This window comes from Schistocerca gregaria, chromosome 2 (genome assembly GCF_023897955.1).
Source record: "Schistocerca gregaria isolate iqSchGreg1 chromosome 2, iqSchGreg1.2, whole genome shotgun sequence".
NCBI classification, from domain to species: Eukaryota; Metazoa; Arthropoda; class Insecta; order Orthoptera; family Acrididae; genus Schistocerca; species Schistocerca gregaria.
In genome coordinates this window covers 332,448,542-332,473,495 of record NC_064921.1, presented here as the reverse complement: position 1 = coordinate 332,473,495, position 24,954 = coordinate 332,448,542, and the positions used below count along the sequence as shown (strand labels likewise).

The following is a 24,954-nucleotide window of genomic DNA, read 5'->3' as shown; positions in this document are numbered from 1 at the left end:
CACAATGCTGTTCATACGTTGGCACATTTAATGTTTTTTAAGTGCAGTAAAGGGATGAGGTAACTATGACACAACAATCCCGTAAAATAACACCACCTACTCCATACTTCAATGTTGTCCCTACATACGATGGCAGGCAACATTCTCCATCAGACTGTCGAGGGGTAGAGCATTACCAAGACCAACCACTCAAAATCACTTATTTCCAGTCAATGATTCTCCACTGGCATCGCTCTTTATACCACTTCATGCATCACTTAGTATTTAAGTCACTGAACTCTCCTGATCAACAAAGTTTGCTGCTACCGCTTCTCTACTGACAACACAACACTCACAGCCTTCTTTTAGTCTGCTAGGTTCACCTCCTGTGACATATACTGCTCAATTCCACACTATATGGAGATGTCTGGATACTTTTATTCTTTTTACCAGATAGCGTATGTTACAGCAAAAATGTAACAAATTGCTCTCCATATTACAGGAATAGTGTAACTACTTGTGTGTGCTGCAAGAAAACAGCAGCCAAATCCCCTCCATACTGCAGTAAAACTGTAACAGATTGATCCCTGTTGCAACAAAACTGTAAACAATTCCTTCAATGTTACCACAACGCTGTTACAAATACCATCGATGTTACAATAACATTGTATTAAATCGCTCCCTGTGTTACAGCAAAGCTGTAAGAAATTATCCACATTACAGTAAAACTGTAATGAATTGACCATGTTACAGTAAAACTATAGCAAACGGCCCTCGATCTTATAGCAGAACTGTAACAAATTACTTTCCACATTATAACTCATTATAACTGAACTGTGACAAGTTTCCTACGCTATAACAAAATTCTAAGAAATTACCCTCTATGTTACAGCAAAACTGTAACAAATTAACTCACATTCCTGCCAAACTGTAACAAATGTCAGCCTCCTGATATTCACAAATTGGAAATTAAACGTAGATTCCAGACACGTGCACAGCTGAGAAGTTCATTATCACTGTACTCATCCAAACTGAAAGATAATGATGTATTGTTTCTGGAAAAAATAAAACATTGCATTTTAAATATTTACATTCATTTACATTTCTCGGTAGGTTATCAGGGGAGACTGACTGTTTAAGTCATAAATGAAGAAATAACGAAATCATATAAATGTGACGGATGTAGCAGTGACTGCTGGAAATATCCGTTGAGCAACTTTACCGTACTGTTCATTCTACTAACATTAAACTAGAATTCTTACATTACCCTCATACAATGCAGTTTGCTTACGTATTGTGTTAAGTACTAAACTGTAAAGTTACAAGTATTTAATTACTGGCATTAGGAATGATGAAAATCGAATTCCACGAAACGAGCAAGCGTTTGCATACGCAGCTAGCTCTAGGAAGTATATCCTACCTATCTATTTATTTGCGGACATGGTCAGAAGTGTTACGTACCAACCCTGTATCAGGCGGCTGGTTGCAGAATTTCATAATTGCGAGACCTCGTTCACTATGTGTACGTTGCAGTAGTGTCAACAAGCACGAAACGAAACGGGAGCGGTTCATCACATTAGCAGGTCATGCGGAAAGCAGGATAGCAGCGCTTTGCGCAAACTGGGTAGCTAGCATCAGCAGGAGCTTAGTAAAACAGTGCGACTGAGAGGTATCACGTAACCTTGTTACTTGAAGTAAGAAGCCGCATCGCTAACGCAAGAATCCATACTGAATGTTGTCACGGATCCGTCTGTTGGTATAAAAAATGTATTAATGAAATAGAGCGACTATGCGGTCATTACAAGTGACGCTGGATCAACACTAGCCGATATTTCACACTATAGAAACTCCAGCTTTTGTTCCGAGGGTAGTTGGTCGGAAGGATCGATGGCGTACAGGACATGCTTACTCGATTCTCTGTCACGGTATTAACGCAGGGTATAAGTCTGTTGTACATTTGCTGCTCGTATTCAACACCGCCAAAAGCCGCCGGATAGATGTCTTCCTCTCCGTAAACACCAGTCACGAGTTCGGCGCTGCTAACAGCTTCCAACTCAGATGAGAAGGCCTGGGGGGGTCTTCCGTGTCGACTTAGGCCCGGACACCAGCGTTCCAGGCACTTCAGCGGAGCCACGTGGCCTTCCTGCACGGCAGGCCACGGTCGGAGCACTTCTCGACCACACGGCAACCGCCATCGCGGTTCTGAGAGTAGAGATGAGCCACAGTGACGCGAGGGAATCGAGGACCTCCTAGGCCGGCGTGTGTAGGCCACACACGCACGCACCTACTTCTTCCAGTGCGGAGGGTGGGGACGCAGCATCCACTTCCTGAGTAGCAGCAGGGCGGTTGCGACGCACCCGGACAAACATCGGCAGAGGACAGCCGTGGCATCGATAAAGGAGAGATGTATTTCGCAGAACTAAAGGGTTAAAAGTCACTCTTCTTTCACTGCGACGACCAGCTAACACAGGTTACAACCATCTCCTCTTACCAGAGGAACCAGCAAGTGGCGAACTGGGAGAGTGCCTCCTGACACACCATCCATCTACCTCCCAATAGTCGCCTCGTGCAGAAGATTAACTACTGTCAGCTTTGATATGTCACCTTGATATCACGGTCAGAGCCGCAGTTTGCTTACTGTTAGTGTTGTATGTTGGAAAACCCGTTTATAAATGGTCACGCACAGATTTGGTGATAAAGACAGGCCTATCACTGTCGCATCAAAACCGTATTTCAAAGCTCAGTGTAACTATGCACAAATAGAGAAAGAGGCACTGGCTATTGTGTATAGTGTCACCAAATATCACCGCTATTTCTACTGCAAAAAATTCTCCTCAGCCGGATTAAAAGCCATTGCAGTCCTTGTTTAATCCGATGAAGCAGGTTCCTGTACGAACTGCCCAAAAATTCCGTTGTGTATTGTCCGACGGCTGAACATGGTAATGCGGGCGCACGCTCACGTCTTCCGATTGGCCGTTATAGAGACGTTTCAGTTCCATCTTTTAGTCATATCGATGCTCGCGATTCTGAATTGCTTCAATCCTTTCGTCTGAACTACACGGAAACTGCAGAGGCCGTACGAGCTGATTCAGATATGAACACTTTGCTAAAATACATTCGCACAATGTTGGCCTCTCTCACTGCGATGCACAAAGAACTCTGTATTGCGCCGATACTTTGCACGTCGGCATAACCTCACTATACAGCAAGGTGTGATTCTTGTTCAGAATGACAGTGGACAGTCACGTGTGTTGATCCCCAAAGCTTTTCACGAATAAGTGTTGCAGTTACTTCACCAAGGACACTGGGGGATTGTCCGTACGAAACAGTTAGCGCGTCAACACTGTACTTGGCACAGTATGGACACCCAAATAGAACAGACGACGTCACAGTGTCACGCAAGTGCAGAAAATCAGTCCGCTCCGCCACGAATATTCTCCGCTTGTCCTAAGTCGCAATCACCATGGCAATGTGTGCACATAGACTTTGTGGGTCCCTCTTGGAACATTCGTTGGTTGATTGTGGTATGTAGCACAGTTCTGGCGTTGTTCTCTATTTTTCGCCTCGAAGGTTTGCCTGAAATCATAGTGTCGGTCAATGGCCTTCAGTACACAGCTAATGAATTTGAAAAATTCTATGAAGGCAATGGCATACTGCACCTAACTAGTGTAACGTTCCATCCACACTCCAAAGGTGAAGCGGAATGTTTTGTCAGAATCTTCAAGCTGTAGAAGGCCAAACTTCGCACCGCACACACCATAGACAAGGCATTGCAACTATTTCTCGCCTCCTATCGTTCGCATCCACGAGATGGACCATCGCCGACAGAACTGCTACACGGCCGCCTCCATGGGACACTGATCCAACTGCTCCACCCCCCCTCCCCCTTTCAGCATCCGTCGCCGAAGGAAGGCTGCAAGTATCGCTTCGTGTCGCATGATATTGTGTTTTGCAGTGTTTTTAGCTACAGCAGACGGTAAACGCAAGGCGAGATGCTTCGTCGACTTGGCGCATGCATGTATCTCATTACAGGTCCTAATGGACTGCACCGTCTACATGAAAATTAAATTCGCCACTGTCGTGTACACTGTGATCCTTCTGTGGCTCTTTCCCCAGATTCACGGATCCCGAGGACAATGCGGTTGCAGTAGCCACCAGAGGGTGTCATCACGTCACCGCCGGATGACCCCGTGGACACGGAGCCTTCGCCTCCTCTGCCTCCTCTCGTTCAACCGAAGTAGCTGGATCCGCCAGCGCCGACGCCTTCTACAACTTGTTATAGGCTTCAAGAGGTGGACGCGTCCCCTTCTAGGCGTTTTCCGGGGGACGTTTCCGCCAGAGCGAAGGCCGGATGGCGGGGTGCGACCGGAAGTCTGACATCCCCTGTAGCCACAGCTTCTGCTCCATCAGAGCGACCATGCTCCTGCCCCCATCCCCCCCTCCCCGCCCCTTTTCGTGCTGTATATACGACGACGGTCAGTAACTTTCAAATGCTGACTACATGTTACATCTTCATAGGTAGTAAAATAATTAATAGCAATCATTTAACAGTAAATTTGAGTCTGTAAGTAAGCTTTTTCTCAAATGTTTCACAGCTCACGCTTTTTTCGCCAATGCATTTGCTTCTCAGTTGGACATAATATGGCATGCTTACTGATTCCTTTACACAGACAGGCATTGAGAAGCCTGAACTTGCTGACTAAGTATTTCTCTTATTGGCACAAGCCTCAAACAGTCCTCCTTGATTGTCACGTTGGAAAAACAGGATGTGCTTGGAGCATGCGAACGTATTGACTAACTGAGAATGGGAAAAGATTATTACAATGTGAGGCAGCGACTAGTAGCACATTGTTAATGTTGAGACATCTTAGCAATCGTTCAATACCTTCCTTTTTGACGTGCACACAACTCTCCAAAAGATGTGGATCTGACGTATTGTGCTATTCACAGCCTTACGTATTGTACTATTCACAGCCTTCACTTGCTAACATGTATGCAGTATCAGCTGTCTCCGAAAAATTCCTGACGAAATTCGGAGCAACAGTCTGTTGTTGTCGTTGTCGTTGTCATCATCTATCTGAAGGAGGGCAAAGATCGAAGTCCAGTTTGAGGTCTTGGACCAGTTACTGTAGGCTAAGCAGCATGGAAAGTAAGGATACATGGTGTGATCTAACATTACAAATTCTCACGCCATGCGAAGCAAAACATAATTGTTCTGTGTCCATAAGTAGTTTCAGTTTTCCATTAGAGGTTTTCAGACATGCTCCCATGCGAAACCAGGTGCGATTATATAATGATCTCGGCCTAGTTCATACGTTTCAAGGCAGAGCGTCTACAGATTGGCACATTGGCCAGAAGCAAGAAGACACAGTAGTTCCCAATTCTCTTACATTCAAATAAATTACACACTTTGCGAGCCGTTCTGTAATCCAGTTATTTGATTTTCCTTAGACCTAATATAATACAATTTTTATTGAGATGTTTGACTCTTATAATTGTCAGGGATAATGATAGAAGTTGCGGCCATGGTACAAATTTTAACTGACTTCTTGAGATCCTATAATTATTTGATTTTTGTTTAACACTCAACAAGCTTTTGTATGTTTCAACTATCGGCAACAAAAGAAGTTGTTACTCTCGTACTTACAAGTGAAGACGACTTTCTTATAGATCAGATTAAATGGTTCCCTGTCGAGGGATGTTATAATGTAAAGTCAGTGCTGGCATGCAAGTCGTGAACGACAGAAAAGACAAAGTTCTGGAAAGAGGTCAGCCAATCGCACGTTGACCGACCTGCCTCCAGGACAACAATGCAACGGCAGTTGCCCCTGTATGAAGATGGCATACGCGCCGCCCCCGATTGGTGGCACCCACGTCGATACCGGCTTCAACGTTAGCCACTTCGTTAGACGACACACCGTAGCCTCTTCATTAGGAATCTCTATGTAGCAGAGTTACAGATCAGCAGTCACTGCAATACAGTTGACAGGCTTTTGTTAGAAGTGGTCGCTAGGACCAGAAGTGTTACTTGTGTTTTTCTATTCTGAAGATGACTCATTATTTTGTATATCGCCCTTTGCTTGCGACACATCTGTGTAGTTGATCGTGTATAAAGGGCTACAGGAATTCTCAGATCAAAGTTAAGTAATTACTTGCCTTGTTGTAATGAAACTCATTAATACTAGTTCTTTGATTGTCTGTCTAACGAACCGAGTATGCAGGCTTCCTAGACACAACATGGGGAATACTCTTGCTATTTTCAACTTGTGTGGTTTTGAATATGAGACACATTTTTCTGGAGATCATGCCTGAAAGTCTAAGGAATCGGGAAGCCAGAACTGCATGTCGGTACGACAACCCACTGCGAAAGATTTAATGAATATTTTGTATTCCTCGATCACAGAAACATAGCATGGACTCATTTCAGTTACTTCTTCCACTCTTTTTGGTAGATTCATAATTATTAAACAAACATTGTAATTCGTTAGACAGTGAAACATAACAGGTACCATAATATTAGGTCAGTAATTTAAATTAAGTGTATCATTTTCATTTCCACCAAATCTGCTCTTAAAATGGCAATGATCTCTATGTTTGACATCGTCGGTTTCAAAGGTAAATTTATGACGTCTCTTCTTTTTTTGGTAATAAAACCTATTTGCTTGTTTGACTGCAAGAGGTCTTTTGCGTTCTGCAAACAAATACAACTGTTTGCTAAACTATTCGCTGCAATCTGCACCTCAGTACAATTCACAGATTATTCGTCACTAACAGCAGCGCACATAGAATACACTACTGTGCTGGTTGTCCATATGTGCTTCGTTGCTAATGCCTGGCTGCAGGATGCATTTGATGTCTGCATAAATGACAAATGGAAGTTTTAATTGTTTGTTATGTAAGTCAAATTTTACATTTTATGTAGAAGAAGGTTTAGATCGAATGGAATTTGAATTCTGGACTGTGCAGAAGTGGGGATCAAACTAACAACATCATCAACAGAAGACAAACACACTTTCAATGAAAAAAAAACATTAATGGTCCTGTAAGCAACCTTAAGCAGTATTTCACGCAACTTCCAATCAGAACTCTTGCACTGAATCAACCTTTGCCCTAATATATATAACTGGGCAACAACGTTAGCAATTTACAACGATAACCAAAAATAATCTATGAGACTACTTAAACAGTAAAACATGAGAAGACAGACAACTCTTAAACTAAACTAGGATAATAGCGCCCAACTACATACTGGTCTATTACTACTGCTGTCACCAGATAGCTACCACAACAAGCTACACACAAGTCTCTACCAAACCAGCTTTGGATACCTCTTTTTATATCCATATACATATAAACAATTATTCGTTCCCATAGGCAAGTAACAAGATGCAGTCATCTTCACTAAACAGTTTAAATAAAACATTTTGGATGAATGCCATTAATGATGCCCTGAGAGTATAGTTACACACTGAACTGCTCTCACTCACAGCACACAGACTGAACTCCTGCGTTCCATTAATAACCAACCACGCCTTGTCAAACGACCACATGAACTTCCGTGAAATATTTGTGACTAGCAAGCACATCCATTGCACCACACGTATCCTACACAGTGTATAGCATTAACCACAAAACCGTCAGTGTGCAACTGTCAGCTGAAAAAGCACTCAGATAGTGTTTGTCTTGATATGCAAAAGACCCTTACTGCACTTGGACTGGGATCACAGTCTGTGCGTTTGCCGGCCGGTGTAGCCGAGCTGTTCTAGGCGCTTCAGTTTGGAATTGCGCGACCGCTACGGTCGCAGGTTCGAATCCTTCCTCGGGCATGGATGTGTGTGATGTCCTTAGATTAGTTAGATTTAAGTAGTTCTAAGTTCTTGGGGACTGATGACAGAAGTTAAGTCCCATAGTGCTCAGAGCCTTTTGAACCATTTTTTAAATATGCCTACGTGTTGATCAGTTACAGGTTGTGTATTTAGTAAAAAATACAAAGAGATTTATAAATGTGAGTTAGTAGGTGCTATCCACCATGTTTTACACATTACAATAATAGAAATTATTCTGTGAAATAGTAGTGGTCAAGAGGAAAGTTTTGAGTTTAGTTTCAAGTCTTTCTTTCCTATGAAACATTTTGTACAACTGTGAAAGTAATCAAAAATATTGATTGCAACATCGTGCACCCTTTTCTGTACTATGCGTAACCTTAATATGGCGTAACGAACGTCATTTTTTCTGCTGGTGTTACAGTTACGCATATCATTGATCCTTTTGAACTGCAGTGCAGCGGAAAGAATGCGATTTTTGTGTTCGTTTGAAAGTGTAGAAATCATTAAATGTGATTTGTAATTAACTTATTATGTTAAAAATTAAAAATGGCTTATAATACAACAATTTTATTTATTTCATCTGAAAGTTCTATCAGTTTATAAAAGGGTGACCATTAGTCTTATACATTATAGTGTTGAACATTCTTAAATACTTAAGCTAATCTCTGCGAAATGATACTACACCCACATACAGGTTCTCAATCAAAATATGTACAATAAGCTACAATATTTAACATAAAATATTTATATTTGTGTACACGAACTTGCGCGCTCGTTCCCCTGTGTGTGTGTGTGTGTGTGTGTGTGTGTGTGTGTGTCTGTGTGTGTGTGTTGTGTGTGTGTGCATACCTAATATTGATGAGTCATCGAATACTTTTTAACTTGTTGCCAATATAAATACAGACATATACGTTTATATATATATATATGCGGAAACTCTGCAGCATAATTGAACACTTTTCAATAAGGAGCAAAAAGAACTTCTGGAAATTTGAACACGTCATTCTATACATACTGACGGGCCTGTTTCATTTTAGATAAAAAATTATTGCTCTGTCTTTGGTTGTTTCATTTTAATGAAAATTCCTGCTGCCGCCATCTTGCGTTTATTAGCACTATGATTCGACGAAAAGAATTTGGCAACAGCACAATCTGATGATCCTTTACCCGCTGTGAGTGACTGAAGAATTTCAAATGTTCCCACAAGAGCTCTCTAGCATTGTTTTAAATATCCTGACGGTACATCTAGCATTACTTAAATCTCTCATCACTGCTGTCATACATCTTTTCAAGTCCCCACCATCCGCCATATAGCAGTTTATAAATTTATCAACATCCACAGTCGTCCATCTTTAAATTCACCAGCATCCTCCATCTAGCATTCTTTTAACCTAATGCTTCTTTTTTAAATTTTCTGTCCAATTGATGATGTCCTGTAAACATATTCATTGATGATGTCCTGCATATACCGGGTGGCTATAACTAAACTTTCCTATTTAACACTTTATAACACGGAAACTAATTACTGCACGGGTACCAAACTTGGTAGCATTAATGTCTAGAGTAAGGGATGCATGATTTACATGGGTCACAGCGCCACCTTACAGTTCCAACTATGGCCAGCAGGTGCCGTGATCGGTCATCATGATAGTCTCACACACCTGACCAGTCACAGTGGACTTGTAGACGTGTCAACACGAGCTTGGACAAAAGGAGTAGGGCATTATTGATAAGCTCAGTTATCAGAACAACAGTAACGCTGCAGCTGCACTTCGAGAATGTTGCCGGCTGAAAGGATTGCAGAAGAGTCCTCTACCTTTTGTGCGGAGCATGATGAAGTGCCAATCAACTGGACGAATTATGCGTCTCTCTGGAAGAGGCCGGCGATCGGTGGCACCAAAGGTATTTGATGGAATCGCTGTCGCTATGGCAGACAACGCTGCGCGCAATTCCCTATCGTCAGGCAGTGCGCGTGTTGTGTCACGTCAGTTGAACATCCCGTGGTCCACAGTACGGAAAAAGCTTCGAACCATTCTCAAATGGTATCAGCACAAGACACATATCGTACAGCAGCTTGCAACACATGACCCACAACGGTGTGTTGACTTGGCTGTCCACATCCTTGCTCTCACTCTCACTTGATCTGAAGTGCAGCATATCAAGTGAGGTAGTCAGCATACTTACGGACATGCTTCGTTCTCCTGTACAGAATGCAATCCTGCTTTTTCAGACTCTTCTGATGTGCGCGATATTGAGCCGTTTTATAGCGGTAATGGTACTGATATGTAACGGCTATATGTACCACAGCAGCACGTGAAAAATGTTTCAGTAGAATTGATTCTCCCTCATTTATTTCGCCATGTACTTGACATTAATGCTACTAAGTCTTGTACTCGTACGGTAATTCATTTAAATAAGTTTAATTATAACGCCCGGTAAGTGATAGACGTGTGCTAACCTTCACCGACTTCAACCGATATTTGAAATCAGTGTGTGCTGGAATGTGCAGCGACACACGAATCAGGAGAAAAATAATACAGGAAACTAGCAAATTGCAGCATGTAAAAATGGATTTCATGCAGTTTTTGAAGCTGTGGAAAAGCAAATAAAAAATCCAGGTTCAAAAGGATGTTAAGTGGCTCCTGGGACTGACCTCTGACAACTTTCATGCCTGTTTCGACAGACTGGTTTACCGATGGAATAAAAATTTAAACCACAGTCAGTATTTCCTTAACGCTCGTGCAGGTACGCCTAAGTACAAATAACGCGGTCTTGTACCGTTACATTGTTGTTCACGACCTCAAGCTCGTGCACTTTCCTTCACTATTGCTTCACCTAACACTGTAATAAGTTGCGTTGTCATACGTGCAAGTAAGTAGGAGTAATAAAAAAACAAACAGCGAGTGTTTCACCTTAGTGTATAAAGTATTTTTGTTCCGTTACCTACTATGTGAAATGAGGTATAAAACGTAAAAAGTGGGTTCTTGTCATTCTGCGCCGGGCGAGATCAAAACTGAGCGACAACGAGCTTGACTATATGAAGATCTGCATCTATAGCGATACTCTGCAAATCACATTTAAGTGCCTGACAGAGGATTCGAAGGAATAGATACTATCTTCATATAGTTAAGGCTAACCGGCCATTGACCATCTTCTTCTGTGCTGGTTGGACATGCACTGCCCGAACTCTTACGGGACTCGGTAAGATTGTCAGCCGCGAGTAATGAGTGTAATGGGCAGGGTCACTACGAATGTAGTGGGTGGACATTAAGTTGGGAATGTGGGTCTCAGTGGGAGCGTGCAAGGGATAAATCCCTGCAGTCGCACTATCTTCTGTGCCCTCGGTGGCTCAGATGGATATAACATCTGCCACATAAACAGGAGATCCCTGGTTCGAGTCCCGATGGGGGGCGGCACACATTTTCAAATGTCCCCGTTGACGTATATCCACGCCTGTCGACAGCTTAGGGTCTTGATTTAATTATAAATTTAGGCTCGTTACTGAACTAGGATCCGTACCACAGAACGGAAGTGATGACGACTCTTGCGAAGATGAGGACCGTATGACACAAAGCGACCACGATTTACATCCTTAACGAGAACACCATTCAGATAATGACCGTGAACAAAACCTCTCCATTGATGGTATTTTTATTGGGAAAGATAAAACATGCAAATGGCATAAAATATGAGCTAATGCGACCACACAAACAAAAAGGAAGGAATTATAACATATGTCCTGGTCCCAAACGTATGTAGTATCCCTTTTCAGATGTTTAAGAATAATATGTGTGAAATGTGTATAAAAATACTGAGGTCAATTGCGAAAAAAATATAAAATTATCTACAAAAAATATAAATTCGATACTACGGTACGGAAAGACAATAACGATGATAAACAATATCGCAGTAAAGAATAGGGTGGAATGAAACATTCATAGATTTGTATAACTGTAGAAGATGGAAAAGGTAAGTTATTACTCGCTCTTCTGTTGTTTCTGATTCTCATGTAACTGTTGTTAGATAGACACTGTGTGTAGCGTTGAACGCTAGCAGATGTTCTTTTTGTTTTTTCGACTAGACGATAAAAAAAGATGTGTATAGGTTATTGATGGGAGTATATGTGTAAAAGTAAGTTCATTGTATTAAGAACATGCCAGCCACTAATGGCGACGTTTTAACTGAAAAGATAGAATAATTAGTATTTTCCAGCTATCAAGAAGTCGAAAGCAGTGACCGCTGACTGGCAGCAGTTGGCCGACATCACGCGGCGGACTTAACATTAACTTTCCTTACAGCTTTCCACAAGAGCAGAAGTGAGAAAATCATTTTACAACATTGTTTAATTTAAATCTGAATAGTTATATGAGTTAATTTTGTGAGATTTCAAATACTTTCAGGGATACCATTTGTCGTAGATCTGTGAACTTTGGCCTTGACTGTATTTAGATGAAAAAACAGTTATGATAATCTTGTAGGTAGTCTGGCGCTCATTTAAATTGAAAACAAACATTTATTTTAGCCGCCTATAAGATACTCGGCTTCTAATGGTCTCACGTACGTAAAGAAAATTAATGGTAACCTCGTAGTATCGAAAAGCATAAAACCAATGTAGAATAGTAAAAGATAACAGTTAGACGTACTGCCAGAGTGGTCGCAAGTGTAACAGAAGCGTTATGGACCATACTGAGCCTGGAAATGATTGACGAAATAGGAAGATACACAAACTTATATATTCAGTCGAAGAAAGGAAGTGTACAATATACCAGAGGATGATATACTAATGAAACTGCAAGGAGAGAAATAATGACACTGTTGTGACTGCAGTATATGGGTTCAGGACTAATCGTTCCTTAAATTATCTAAAATTAAATTGTTATTTATCACATTCATGTTACCTCGGTAACATAAAGGCAACTATTGATTAAACGTGTAGTAAGTATGCGGTGCGCCCGCTCATGTTATGTAAAAAATATGGTTCAAATGGCTCTGAGCACTATCTGTGGTCATCCGTCCCCTAGAACTTAGAACTACTTAAACCTAACTAACCTAAGGACATCACACACATCCATGCCCGAGGCAGGATGTTGCGATACGGCGAGAAGAGGTGAGGTTTGTACCGAGCGAGAGTCCCGGCAGCAGCGCGGCGCAGCGCATCCACTCACTGAGGCCGCGCAGGGCGTGGCCCGCCGCGTCCGCCGCCGCCGGCCCGTCCCAGTCCCAGTCCAAGGAGTCTCCAGCGCGCTCCAGCAGCCGCACCACCGCCTCCACGCACAGCCGGTACAGCCGCGGCACGTACATCTGCTGCCGCTGTTCTGCAACACACACCGAAACAAGTAGCAGTAAGCCACCAAGGTTTGCTGGCCGGTTGAATCTTTGTGCCAGTCAAGGACGAACTCGAGAGCTTCGCCTTTCGCGGGCAAGAGCTCTACCGACTGAGCCACCCAAGCAAGACTCACTACCCGCCCTCTTCTGCGAAGAGCTTCTGTGGAGTTCGGAAGGTAGGGGACGAGGTACTGGCAGAATTGAAGCGTCCGCAGCTCGTGGTCGTGCGGTAGCCTTCTCGCTTCCCGCGCCCGGGTTCCCGGTTTCGATTGCCGGCGGGGTCAGGACTTTCTCTGCGCCGTGATGACTGGGTGTTGTGTGATGTCCTTAGGTTAGTTAGGTTAGTTAGGTTTAAGTAGTTCTAAGTTCTAGGGGACTGATGACCATAGATGTTAAGTCCCATAGTGCTCAGGGCCATTTTTGAAGAACTGAAGCTGTGAGGACGGGTAGTGCGTCGTACTTGGGTAGTTCATTCGGTAGAGCACTTTCCCGCGAAAGGCAAAAGTCCCTAGTTCGAGTCTCAGTCCGGGACACAGATTTAATCTTCCAGGAGGTTTCATATCAGCTACACCAAGGTTCTGTCAACATTCAATCGACTACCAGTTGCACAAGAACTTTAAGAAAAATATGCCTCATGTACAAGGGATTCTGTAGTACTGTAGCACTATTCAACTATATGTTGAGGCGTAGGCATTTCTACTCTCTCTATACTGTGGTGTCGTATCGGACCTCCTTCCATCTTGCTCAGTGCAGCAACTCGACGTTCCGTGTACTCAGCAAGTTTCTGGAAGTCTCCTGCAGAAATACTGATTCATGTCGCCTCTATAGCCATCCATAATTGCAAACGTGTTGCCCGTGCAGGATTTTATCCACGGACTGTCCTCTAGATTATGTCACATATATGTTCGATGGGATTCATGTCGGGTGGTATGGGTGGCCAAATCATTCGTTCGAACGGTCCAGAATGTACTTCAAATCAATCACGAACAACTGTGGGCGGATGTCGCAGCGCATTATGTCATCCATAAAAATTCCATCCTTGGTTCGGGACATGAAGTCCTTGAATGACTGTAAAGGGTTTCCAAGTAGCCAAACATAACGATTTACTGTAAATGATCAGCGAAGTTGGGCCAGAGGACACAGTCCATTTCATGTAAACACAACCTACACCATTATGAATGCACCAAGAGCTTTCACAGTACCTTGTATACAATTTGGACGAGGAAGAGGTTTTCCAGTGGACTAGTTTCAAACCGATATGTTCACACGCTCAGGAGAGGCCCAGCAGGAAATGTCGTGCTGTTAGCAAAGGCAGTCGTGTCGGTTGTCTGCTGACACAGCCCATTAACTCCAAATTTCACTGCAGTGTCCCAACGAATATGTTTATCGCACGTCCTGCACGGATTCCGACTGTTATTTCATGCAGTACAGCTTGTTTGTTACCAAGGACAACTCTATACAAACGCCACTGCTCTCGGTATTAAAGTGAAAGCAGTCGGCCACTGCGCTGTCCGTGGTGAGAGGTAACGCCTGACGTTTGGTAATCTCAGCATTCTTGACACTGTGAATCTCGGAATACTGAATTCCCTAATATTTCCGAAATTGAATGTCCCATGCGTCTGAAGAAGTCTGTTAATTCCCGTCGTGCGACCAAAATCACTTCGGAAATCTTTTCACATGGATCGCCAGGGTTCAAATGACAGCTTCGCCAATTCACTACCCTTTTATAACGTGCGTACGCGATACTACCAACATGTTTATGAGTGCATGTCTCTATGCCATGACTTTGCAACCTCAAGGTAGTACGCGATACTACCAACATGTTTATGAGTGCATGTCTCTATGCCATGACTTTGCAACCTCAAGGTAGTACGCAATACTACCAACATGTTTATGAGTGCATGTCTCTATACCATGACTTAGCAACCTCAAGGTAGTATGTGATACAACCAACATGTTTATGAGTGCATGTCTCTATACCATGACTTAGCAACTTCAAGGTAGTACGCGATACTACCAACATGTTTATGAGTGCATGTCTCTATGCCATGAGTTTGCAACCTCAAGGTACTACGCGATACTACCAACATGTTTATGAGTGTATGTCTTTATGCCATGACTTTGCAACCTCAAGGTAGTACGCGATACTACCAACATGTTTATGACTGCATGTCTCTATACCATGACTTAGCAACCTCAAGGTAGTATGCGATACTACCAACATGTTTATGAGTGCATGTCTCTATACCATGACTTAGCAACCTCAAGGTAGTACGCGATACTACCAACATGTTTATGAGTGCATGTCTCTATACCATGACTTAGCAACCTCAAGTTAGTACGCGATACTACCAACATGTTTATGAGCGCATGTCTCTATGCCATGACTTTGCAACCTCAAAGTAGTATGCGATACTACTAACATGTTTATGAGTGCATGTCTCTATACCATGACTTTGCAACCTCAAGGTAGTACGCGATACTACCAACATGTTTATAAGTGCATGACTCTATACCATGACTTTGCAACCTCAAGGTAGTACGCGATACAACCAACATGTTTATGAGTGCATGTCTCTATACCATGACTTTGCAACCTCAAGGTAGTACGCGATACTACCAACATGTTTATGAGTGCATGTCTCTATACCATGACTTTGCAACCTCAAGGTATATCTATATCATTACTCGGGAATTCACAATTAAATGTTTGGCGAAGTGTTCAGAAAACCACTTTCAGAGTATATCTCTACCGTTTCAGTTCCGAATAGTACACATATCAAATGAACTCCTCAACCTCAAATATAGTTTCGGTTTTACTAGTTGAATATCCATCATTTAGTACCAACTGTGACCTTCCTCACAGGAAATTACTAACGTAGTCGCACAGCTGGGAGGATATTTCATAGGCACGAAATTTCATTAGAAGCCACTTAGGAAGAACGGTGTTAAAAACCTTCAGTAAATCTAGGTCTGGAACGAATGGCATTCCTTTCTACGTGTGAACAGAGTCAATTACATAAACAATATTTTCTGAATTCGTGCATATTATGTTCTGATAGATCTTTTTTCTCCGAGAATTTCGTAATATTCCAATACGGTAGGGCTATATTATCTCAAGTCCTAAAATAAATCTGTTACAATGAACATGTTTCGAGACTATAGGTGGTACTCAATGCTGTTACCACTCATTCGTATCCTTTAGCTTCCTTAACGGATCAGAAACACGTGCCCGCCTTCATATTGTGTTGTGGGTCCGATGTTTATCTTGATGTACTTCAATGATCTACCACTAAACATGAAAAATGATTCAAAACTTTTATTCTTTGCAGATGACACAAACGTTTTGTGAAAGACTTGAAGACCTTGAAAACCTTGAAAGGAGCGTGCAGGCATGTGTGTGTGTGTGTGTGTGTGTGTGTGTGTGTGTGTGTGTGTGTGTGTGTGTGTATGTATTGGTGGGTGTATATATCTAAAAAAGGCTAGACTACTCCCACAGACAGTTATAAATAAACCACGATAATTTGAAGACATGGAAAAGGAAATACGCCGATGCCTAAGGGAATAAAGTTAGCAAAGTTATCTGACTCGAAAACTGTTTCCAAAGCAACAGCACACTACATACATTCGTCGTATTCTGCCGCTGAATGGCGATTAATTAGAGTGACTGATTAATTAGCACGTCAGAAGGCAACTCGCCACGGTGATGCAGTTAAATACATATGGTGAAAGTATTTAATGAGATTATTGCAAATGAGTTCGTAACATGTGAGTTTAACGAAGAATTCATATACCTTCCGTGCAGTAGGAAAACTTTACAACCCCATAGAGATAATCCAATCTCCACACATCTTCACAAACCAAGAAAACATCACGGGGCTCCGTAATCCAGAATTGTAAACACAATATTAACATCGATGAACTTATAACAGCGCAGAACTGAAAAATGTAATCAGTAAAGCAATAGCCAGAATCGAAATATTAAATGATTGCAACCTTTCAGCGCTTATTTCACCTACGGAATCATACGACTGACAACCTTCACGCAGAATAATATACACAATCATTTCCATACTAATCTTGCTACGAACACTAACCTGTCTTACAGAAAAATAACTGGAGTTGGTCTCACCCAGTCGTCCTGCAGTGCTGTATGTGCTCTATACCGTGGACCTCTGACAGACAGAAACTGCTTCCTTCTCAAATAAGAAATAAAGCAAAAAGTGACTCAACACGAGACCAACGCCAGGCAAGAAAAGACGACCAGTAAGCGTAATGGCGAACTACTTTCAAACCGAGAAGTATCACATGTTTTACACCGCTAAAGAATATTACTGGTCGAGAGCAAACCCGATTCGCCAAAGACTAAAAGCTGATACCGTAACTTAGCAAAGGGGTTTCTAGAGAGCTTAATAGATATATAGAAACAGTTTAGAGGAAGAGCTCATAACGTATTCATAAAGGAAGGTAAAATATACTGTGAGAATTGAATGTGCCGAGAAACAGACACCTTTCAACCTACTAATGCTACTGTAATGCCTAAACGTTAGCACCCGCATTTCAATGAACATATTAACGCATAACTGCAACAAAAGACAGTCTATACAGGTTATCACACTGAGTTCTTGTGAAATTGATGCTTTTTTGTCCCAAAAAGGTCAAACAATCAGTGAAGTCGACCATCTGTACATACAAAACATGTCCTGAGTGACGTAATTGCGCAGAACATGGCTAAGGACTTTTATAAATTCCCAGCAAAAGGTGTGAAACCTTGGATGTGTTTTAAAATACGTCGCTATTGAGGCAGTTTAGAACCTAGATCTACGGAAATTAGTATTTGGTTTTTTTTGGTTGGGTCGGCCGTGGTGGCCGAGCGGTTCCAGGCGCAACAGTCTGGCAACGCACGACCGCTACGGTCACAGGTTCGAATCCTACCTCGGGCATGGATATGTGTGGCGTCCTTAGGTTAGTTACGTTTAAGTAGATCTAAGTTCTAGGGGACTGATGACCTCAGAAGTTAAGTCCCATAGTACTCAGAGTCATTTGCACCATTTTTTTCGGTCGGAAATAAAGTAGAAATAAAAAACATACGTGTTTCAACATTTTTGGAAATTTATTTCATTTAATCCTTACGGAGGGGGGGGGGGCGTAGTGAATAAATTTTTTCTAAATAAATTGTTAAAGAACAACTGAAGTATTTTTAAAGCCACCAATACGAAAACTGGTACTGGACTTCTCGGTTACAAATTAAAAAATGCTGTTTCAGTGATTTTGCAAATTCAATCACTGAAGGGATGAAATAGAGGATGAAACATTTCACCAATTTTTTTAAAGCTAAATCTATAAAGATTGTAATTTGGCTTTTCGGTTGGGAATTTGAAAAAGAATACGCGTTTCACTCTTTCTGGAAATTAAACTACTATAGGAATAAAATAGGGGATGGAAGATTGTATGGAAATATTTCATTGTGCAAGTGTTTTCTTAGCTAAATCTATGAAAACTTCTACTTCACTTCTCTGTTAGAAATAAAAATCTACGCATATAATTGATTTTGAGATTCAACCCCTGCGGTGGTGAAATAGGGAGTGAAATGTTTTATGAAAGTATTTCGTTGTGAAAGTATTTTTACTTAGAATATTGGTATTAGGTTTCTCAGTTGGAAATAAAGAAATAAATTCTTCAGCATTTATGGAAATTTAATCGCTGTAGTGTGTGAAAGCTTTTTCTTGACAATAAATTATTAAAAACTGCTAACACGTTCTTAAAGCTACACCTACGAAAACTGGTACTCCATCTCTCGGCTCAAACTAAGACAAATACACTACTTGCCATCGGAATTGCTACACCACGAAGATGACGTGCTACAGACGCGAAATTTCATCGACAGGAAGAAGATGCTGTGATATGCAAATGATTAGATTTTCAGAGCATTCACACTAGGTTGGCGCCTGTGGCGACAGCTACAACGTGCTGACATGAGGAAAATATCCAATCGATTTCTCATACACAAACAGCAGTTGACCAGCATTGCCTGGTGAAACGTTGTTGTGATGCCTCGTGTAAGGAGGAGAAATGCATACCATCATGTTTCCGACTTTGATAAAGGTCGGGTTGTAGCCTATAGCGATTGCGCTTTATCGTATCGCGACATTACTGCTCGCGTTGGTCGAGATCCATTGACTGTTAGCAGAATATGGAATCAGTGGATTGAGGAGGGTAATACGGAACGCCATGCTGGATCCCAATGGCCTTGTATCACTAGCAGTCGAGATGACTGGCATCTTATCCGCTTGGCTGTAACGGATCGTGCAGCCACGTCTAGATCCCTGAGTCAACAGATGGGGACGTTTGCAAGACAACAACCATCTACACGAACAGTTCGACGACGTTTGCAGCAGCATCGACTATCAGCTCGGAGACCATGGCTGCGGTTACCCTTGACGCTGCATCACAGACAGGAGCGCCTGCGATGGTGTACTCAACGAAGAACCTGGGTGCTCGAATGGCAAAATGTCATTATTTCGGATGAATCCAGGTTCTGTTTACAGCATAATGATGGTCGCATCCGTGTGTGGCGACATCGCGGTGAACGCACATTGGATGCATGTATTCGTCATCACCATACTGGCGTATCACCCGGCGTGATGGTATGGGGTGCCATTGGTTACACGTCTCGGTCATCTCTTGTTCTCCTTGGCGGCCCTTCGAACAGTGGACATTGCATTTCAGATGTCTTACGATCCGTGCTCTACCCTTCATTCGATCCCTGTTTTACCGTACATTTCAACAGGATAATGCACGACCACATGTTGCAGGTCCTGTACGGGCCTTTATGGATACAGAAAATGTTCGAGTGCTGCCTTGGCTAGCACATTCTGCAGATCTCTCACCAACAGAAAACGTGTGGTCAATGGTGGCCGAGCAACTGTTTTGTCACAATCTTGATGAACTATGGTATCGTGCTGAAGCTGCATGGGCAGCTGTAGCTGTACACGCCATCCAAGCTGTGTTTGACTCAATGCCCAGGAGCATATCAAGGCCGTTATTACGGCCAGAGGTGGTTGTTTTGGGTACTGATTTCTCAGGATCTATCCACCAAAATTGCGTGAAAATGTAATCACATGTCAGTTCTAGTATAATATATTTGTCCAATGAATACCCGTTTATCATCTGCATTTCTTCTTGGAATAGCAATCTTAATGGCCAGTAGTGTATATGTTTCACTGTACTTAAAAATCCAGTTCCTAAGGGGGTGAAATAGAGGTTGGAAATTTTAAGGTAATATTTCGCCATATTAAAAGGTGTTAAGATAAATCTATGAAAATTGGTGTTTCAGTTCTTGGTTAGATATACAGGAGTATGTGCTAGGGTATGAAAAGTTTCTATGGAAATATTACTGCAAGAACGCAAAAGTCATGATTAACATAAAGCTTGGACTCCAGGTACGAAAATCGCCTTGTGGTCAGAAGTACATTCGGAAAAGACCATTAGAGTGAAAAGTTTAGAAGGTGTAATTTCCGAACAAAATAAATATCGTTTAAAGGAAACAAAACAGCCAGGGCAAACCATATAAACCAAGCGAACAGCGGGCTCCAACCTAGTTTTAAATAATTACAACTGAGGGTAGATGAGAAGTTTTGCTTAGAGCCCCGTATTGGAAAGACGTATTTTGGGGAAGACGATAGAGTATTTGATGCCAAAATATTGCCGAACTATTTGAAGAACTCTTCACGGAGAGCAAGAGTCGAAGTTATTGCCTTGGGTTTCCAGATGACTGTCCAACAAGACATATACGGGGCCCATCGAGGGAAATGGCAACATCACGGGCTAATCGACCGAAATCGGTGAGCTGTGCACCTACGATGGCCCAGCTGCGTTAGCTGTTGATGATGGCCGTGTCACAATTTCATACTATCGTCTTTGCCCATGTTCGTCGCTACACTATTGTAAATAGGTCCTCCTATAATATGACTTACAGTGAAAGAAAGAATAATAGAGCTGTCATCCTTCTTACGCTACCGTCGCAGGTTCGAATCCTGCCTTGGGCATCGATGTGTGTGTTGTCCTTAGGTTAGTTAGGTTTAAGTAGTTCCAAGTTCTCGGGGACTAATGACCTCAGAAATTAAGTCCCATACTGCTCAGAGCCATTTGAACCTTTCTTCTTACTCGTCCCGATAGCCTAGCAGATTAATGTGCGCTTCAGGGACGGAGTGGTGCACAGGCCCAAGGTGGAATCTATCATGCAAATTTACGGCGAGGATCGGTGTGCCGGCCAACGTGGATTTGGTTTTTAGGCGGTTAACCAAAACCCCACTAGGTGAGCACCGCGTTGTTACCCCATTCCTGCCTCATTTACACGATTCGCAAGAATTTCAAAAAAATTCGCTAGCTGTCCTGTGAATAACACAAGACACAGGAAGCGGGGGTACGTGTATTCCGTCCCGGGGGGGGGGGGGGGTTAACTAGGTGGCGACAGAAAGGTCATACGGCCCCCCCTACAATTAACCATGCCAAATCCGTAAATAACCATTCAGAATCATCTCCGATGGAGGATAAACCAACAAGAAAAAGAAGAAGTTGTTCTTCCTGTCTCTTAATCCCCTTGCATTTCTGTTGCAGGGAGTGGCGTGCTTCTTATAAGGGAAACACCCCATCGCAGTCTCCCCCCCCCCCTTCAGATTTAGTGGTAAGAGTCCAGTGGACAGCCCGTTAAAAACTGAACACAGATCAAATATGAAAAGAGGAAAAAGATGTACTGAACTGTGAAAAAGAAGGAAAACAGAAACGGTGGACAGTCCAAGAACAAGGAGGGCAATGTAGACAACCTAGAATAAAAATAGCGTCGTGGTTGAGTGGTTATGGTATTACACTGTCGCGCGGGCGAGCCATGCTCTGAACTCCCTCGTGCCATTTTTTTTTTTTTTCAAAATGGTGTTACTGTCGTAGTGTAATGTCCGTTCACAATAGCGAGATGTATGGTACGGTCATATAATGATCGTAGTTTCTGCGCTACTTCTCTATTAGCAGCCGAAAGGAAGTGGCTTTTAAATGGGAGCCGCAAACGTCTGGTGTACCATACGTGTGTCATATGATAGGAATCTCTTATCGACAGCCGGCCGGAGTGGCCGTGCGGTTCTAGACGCTACAGTCTGGAGCCGAGCGACCGCTACGGTCGCAGGTTCGAATCCTGCCTGGGCATGGATGTGTGTGATGTCCTTAGGTTAGTTAGGTTTAATTAGTTCTAAGTTCTAGGCGACTGATGACCTCAGAAGTTAAGTCGCATAGTGCTCAGAGCCATTTTTTCTTATCGACCAATCTAATTTGTACGACTGGTGAGTGAGTGAGGTATGCCTCCTTGTCCGATATAGGTGCTCGTAAGAATGTGAATGTGATCATTCCCACGGAAATGATGAAAACGTAATAGTTTGTCTCATAAGTAGCAACAAATGAACGCTACAGTTTCACAATAAAGCAATTTCTCTCTGCTGTGTCAAAAAATATGTTTCTAGCGTTTTTGATTTTGCGTTCCGTTTTGTAAGTGTTGACTCTTTAATTCCTTTGTTGTAACATAGTTTCCACATGTTTATTTGTTGTTTTCATTTCTGAGGATCGCCTGTATGGTTTGTCGTCTGCTGTCACTATTCATTACATTTACGTGAGATGGTAACGTATTCTTACCGCATGACTCATATTCTGTAATCAGTGTATAGTATGACAACTGCAAAACTACAGAAAGGTAACAAAAACTTCAATGACCCGACGGGGTGTATTAATGTAAAATAAAAACAACGGAGGAGTTTTAAATCCGCAAAAAGAAAAAAAAAACATCGGAGGAGGCCTGAAGACGACCCGCCCTCTTACTTACGACGCCATTGCTGTTTCACCCAGCTCTTTATTACACGTCTGTTCTTGGACCATTTACTGTTCCAATTTTGCTTTTTTCACAATTCAGTACACATTCCTCCTGTTTTTATGCTTGATCTGTGTTCAGTTTTTGATGGGGTATCCACCGGATCATCTTACCACTAAATCCGAAGGGAGAGGGGGGGGGGGGGAGTTGCCATCTGGAGTTTCCCTTGTCAGAGATATCTATAGAATAATTACAGTCAAATGACTGATAGTTACAAGTGCATTGATGCGGCACAACCATAACAGTTTCTTACGTAATATAATATAATTTTAAACCTTTAAAATTTTAGCTCGTGTTGAATTATTCTTCCACAAAACTGTTAAGATGATTAATAACTAACTCAACGGCCATAGTTTCAAATTAAGAATCTAAAACACTGAATGGAAACAGCTGCAAATATTATGTGAATATACGGTTACACAAATACTTATTCGAATGATCTGTTTATGTAGAAAATCAGAGGTAAATTTTGCAGCAAAGGTTTTTATAAAGTATCTGTAATGATCAAAAGTCCATCGTAGTGTAATTTTGACTACGTTTTTGAATACAGTGCTATCTGTTTTAAACAAAGAAAGTTACATCAAAATATTCTCATCATTTCAGGAATTCTTTAGTTCATGTTTTATAATGCGATTCCGCTTTAAGACCAGTAAAATACTTGTTGTTTTTAATTCCAATTACAATGATAGTGAAACCAAATTTCCTGATAACTAATATTTTGGTAAAATATGATATAGGACAGCAAAGAATGAACGTAGTCTATTCCTAGATTAAAGTTTGATATTTCGGGTTGCATTTAAAGGTTTTTCAATAGATGTATCTGCATTACACAGTTAAAATGATTCTTCTCCACTATGAACACTAAATGCCGCTGAGCATTTTACGTAAGTTTTAAAGTAACTTTATCTTTGTAAATATCCTAGGGAACGGCACTGTAATTGTGAAATAGCCCATTCAATATGCAAGCGTATAGGAACACCGCTTTATAACTTCTTTGCAATGTATCATTACAGAGTATATGCACACTGTTTAATAGCCACGGTCGCAGGAAGTTACGAAGTCATGTATCAGCACGTAACATGTACAACGTTTCAAGTCGGATATGCTTTTATCCTCGGCAGCGTACTGTGTTATAGATAATATGCTATCTGACTCGAAAAGGTAGTTCGTCACTTTTTTTTTAAATAGGTCGTCGATGCAGCGATAAATTTCCCTGGGGATTAACAGCCCATATAGCCCGCCTCCCATTTCCGTCTGCGGCACAATTTTCGGCCGTATTTTTCCAAAGCCGACGGGCATTACAAGAGATCGTTTCCCGTTAGATATGGCGCACCGCTAAATTACGGCGCGAGCCGAGGCGGCAGCGGCAGCGGGCGCGCCGCTGTCTTATCGCAGCACATCTGTCCGCCGCGGACGGCCATCCGATAGCTGTCGCCATTCGAAAAACCATGAATTCCGCCCTGTGTGGGTCGGGGCGAGCTCATTTTGGATCGTTCCTCCGTCATAAAATATTCCCATGCCAACTGTGTGATGATAGTAACTGCTTTTACTGTGGATTCAACAGTGAAAATTGGAACTAATAGAAACAACTAACACAATGTGTCCCTCAGGCCATTGACTTTCATGAGCCAAAGACTCTGCTAACAGTTCATGACTGATGTTGACGAAGTACGACTCAACAGCGGTGTCTGGGCACCAACTATGTGTTTTCGTACTACATCGTAACAGCATAAATTCTGTGACGATGATTAATATAAATGGTCGACTATTAGTGACAATTTAATGCACATGTATCTCCTGGTTTTAACAACCAGCAGCAAAAGGAGAACACTTATGAATTCTCAGACTCACTTCACGGGGTCAAACGGTTTTCACAATTCACCTTTTAAGCAAAATTGAAAGAAAAATAGAACA

The 24,954-nt window shown here is 42.1% G+C and overlaps 1 protein-coding gene across 1 annotated transcript in view; it reads right to left on the bottom strand.

The window, feature by feature from the left end:
• The window catches only part of LOC126335769 (uncharacterized), a 226,872-nt gene extending 202,394 nt beyond the window's left edge, over positions 1-24,478 (bottom strand). The window contains exons 1-2 of the mRNA XM_049999229.1: positions 24,385-24,478; positions 12,926-13,120 (exon numbers count right to left, since the gene is read on the bottom strand). Of these exons, the coding sequence (XP_049855186.1) occupies positions 12,926-13,120; positions 24,385-24,478 (289 nt within the window). The remainder of the gene's footprint in view (positions 1-12,925; positions 13,121-24,384) is intronic.
• Positions 24,479-24,954: the final 476 nt, after the last annotated feature.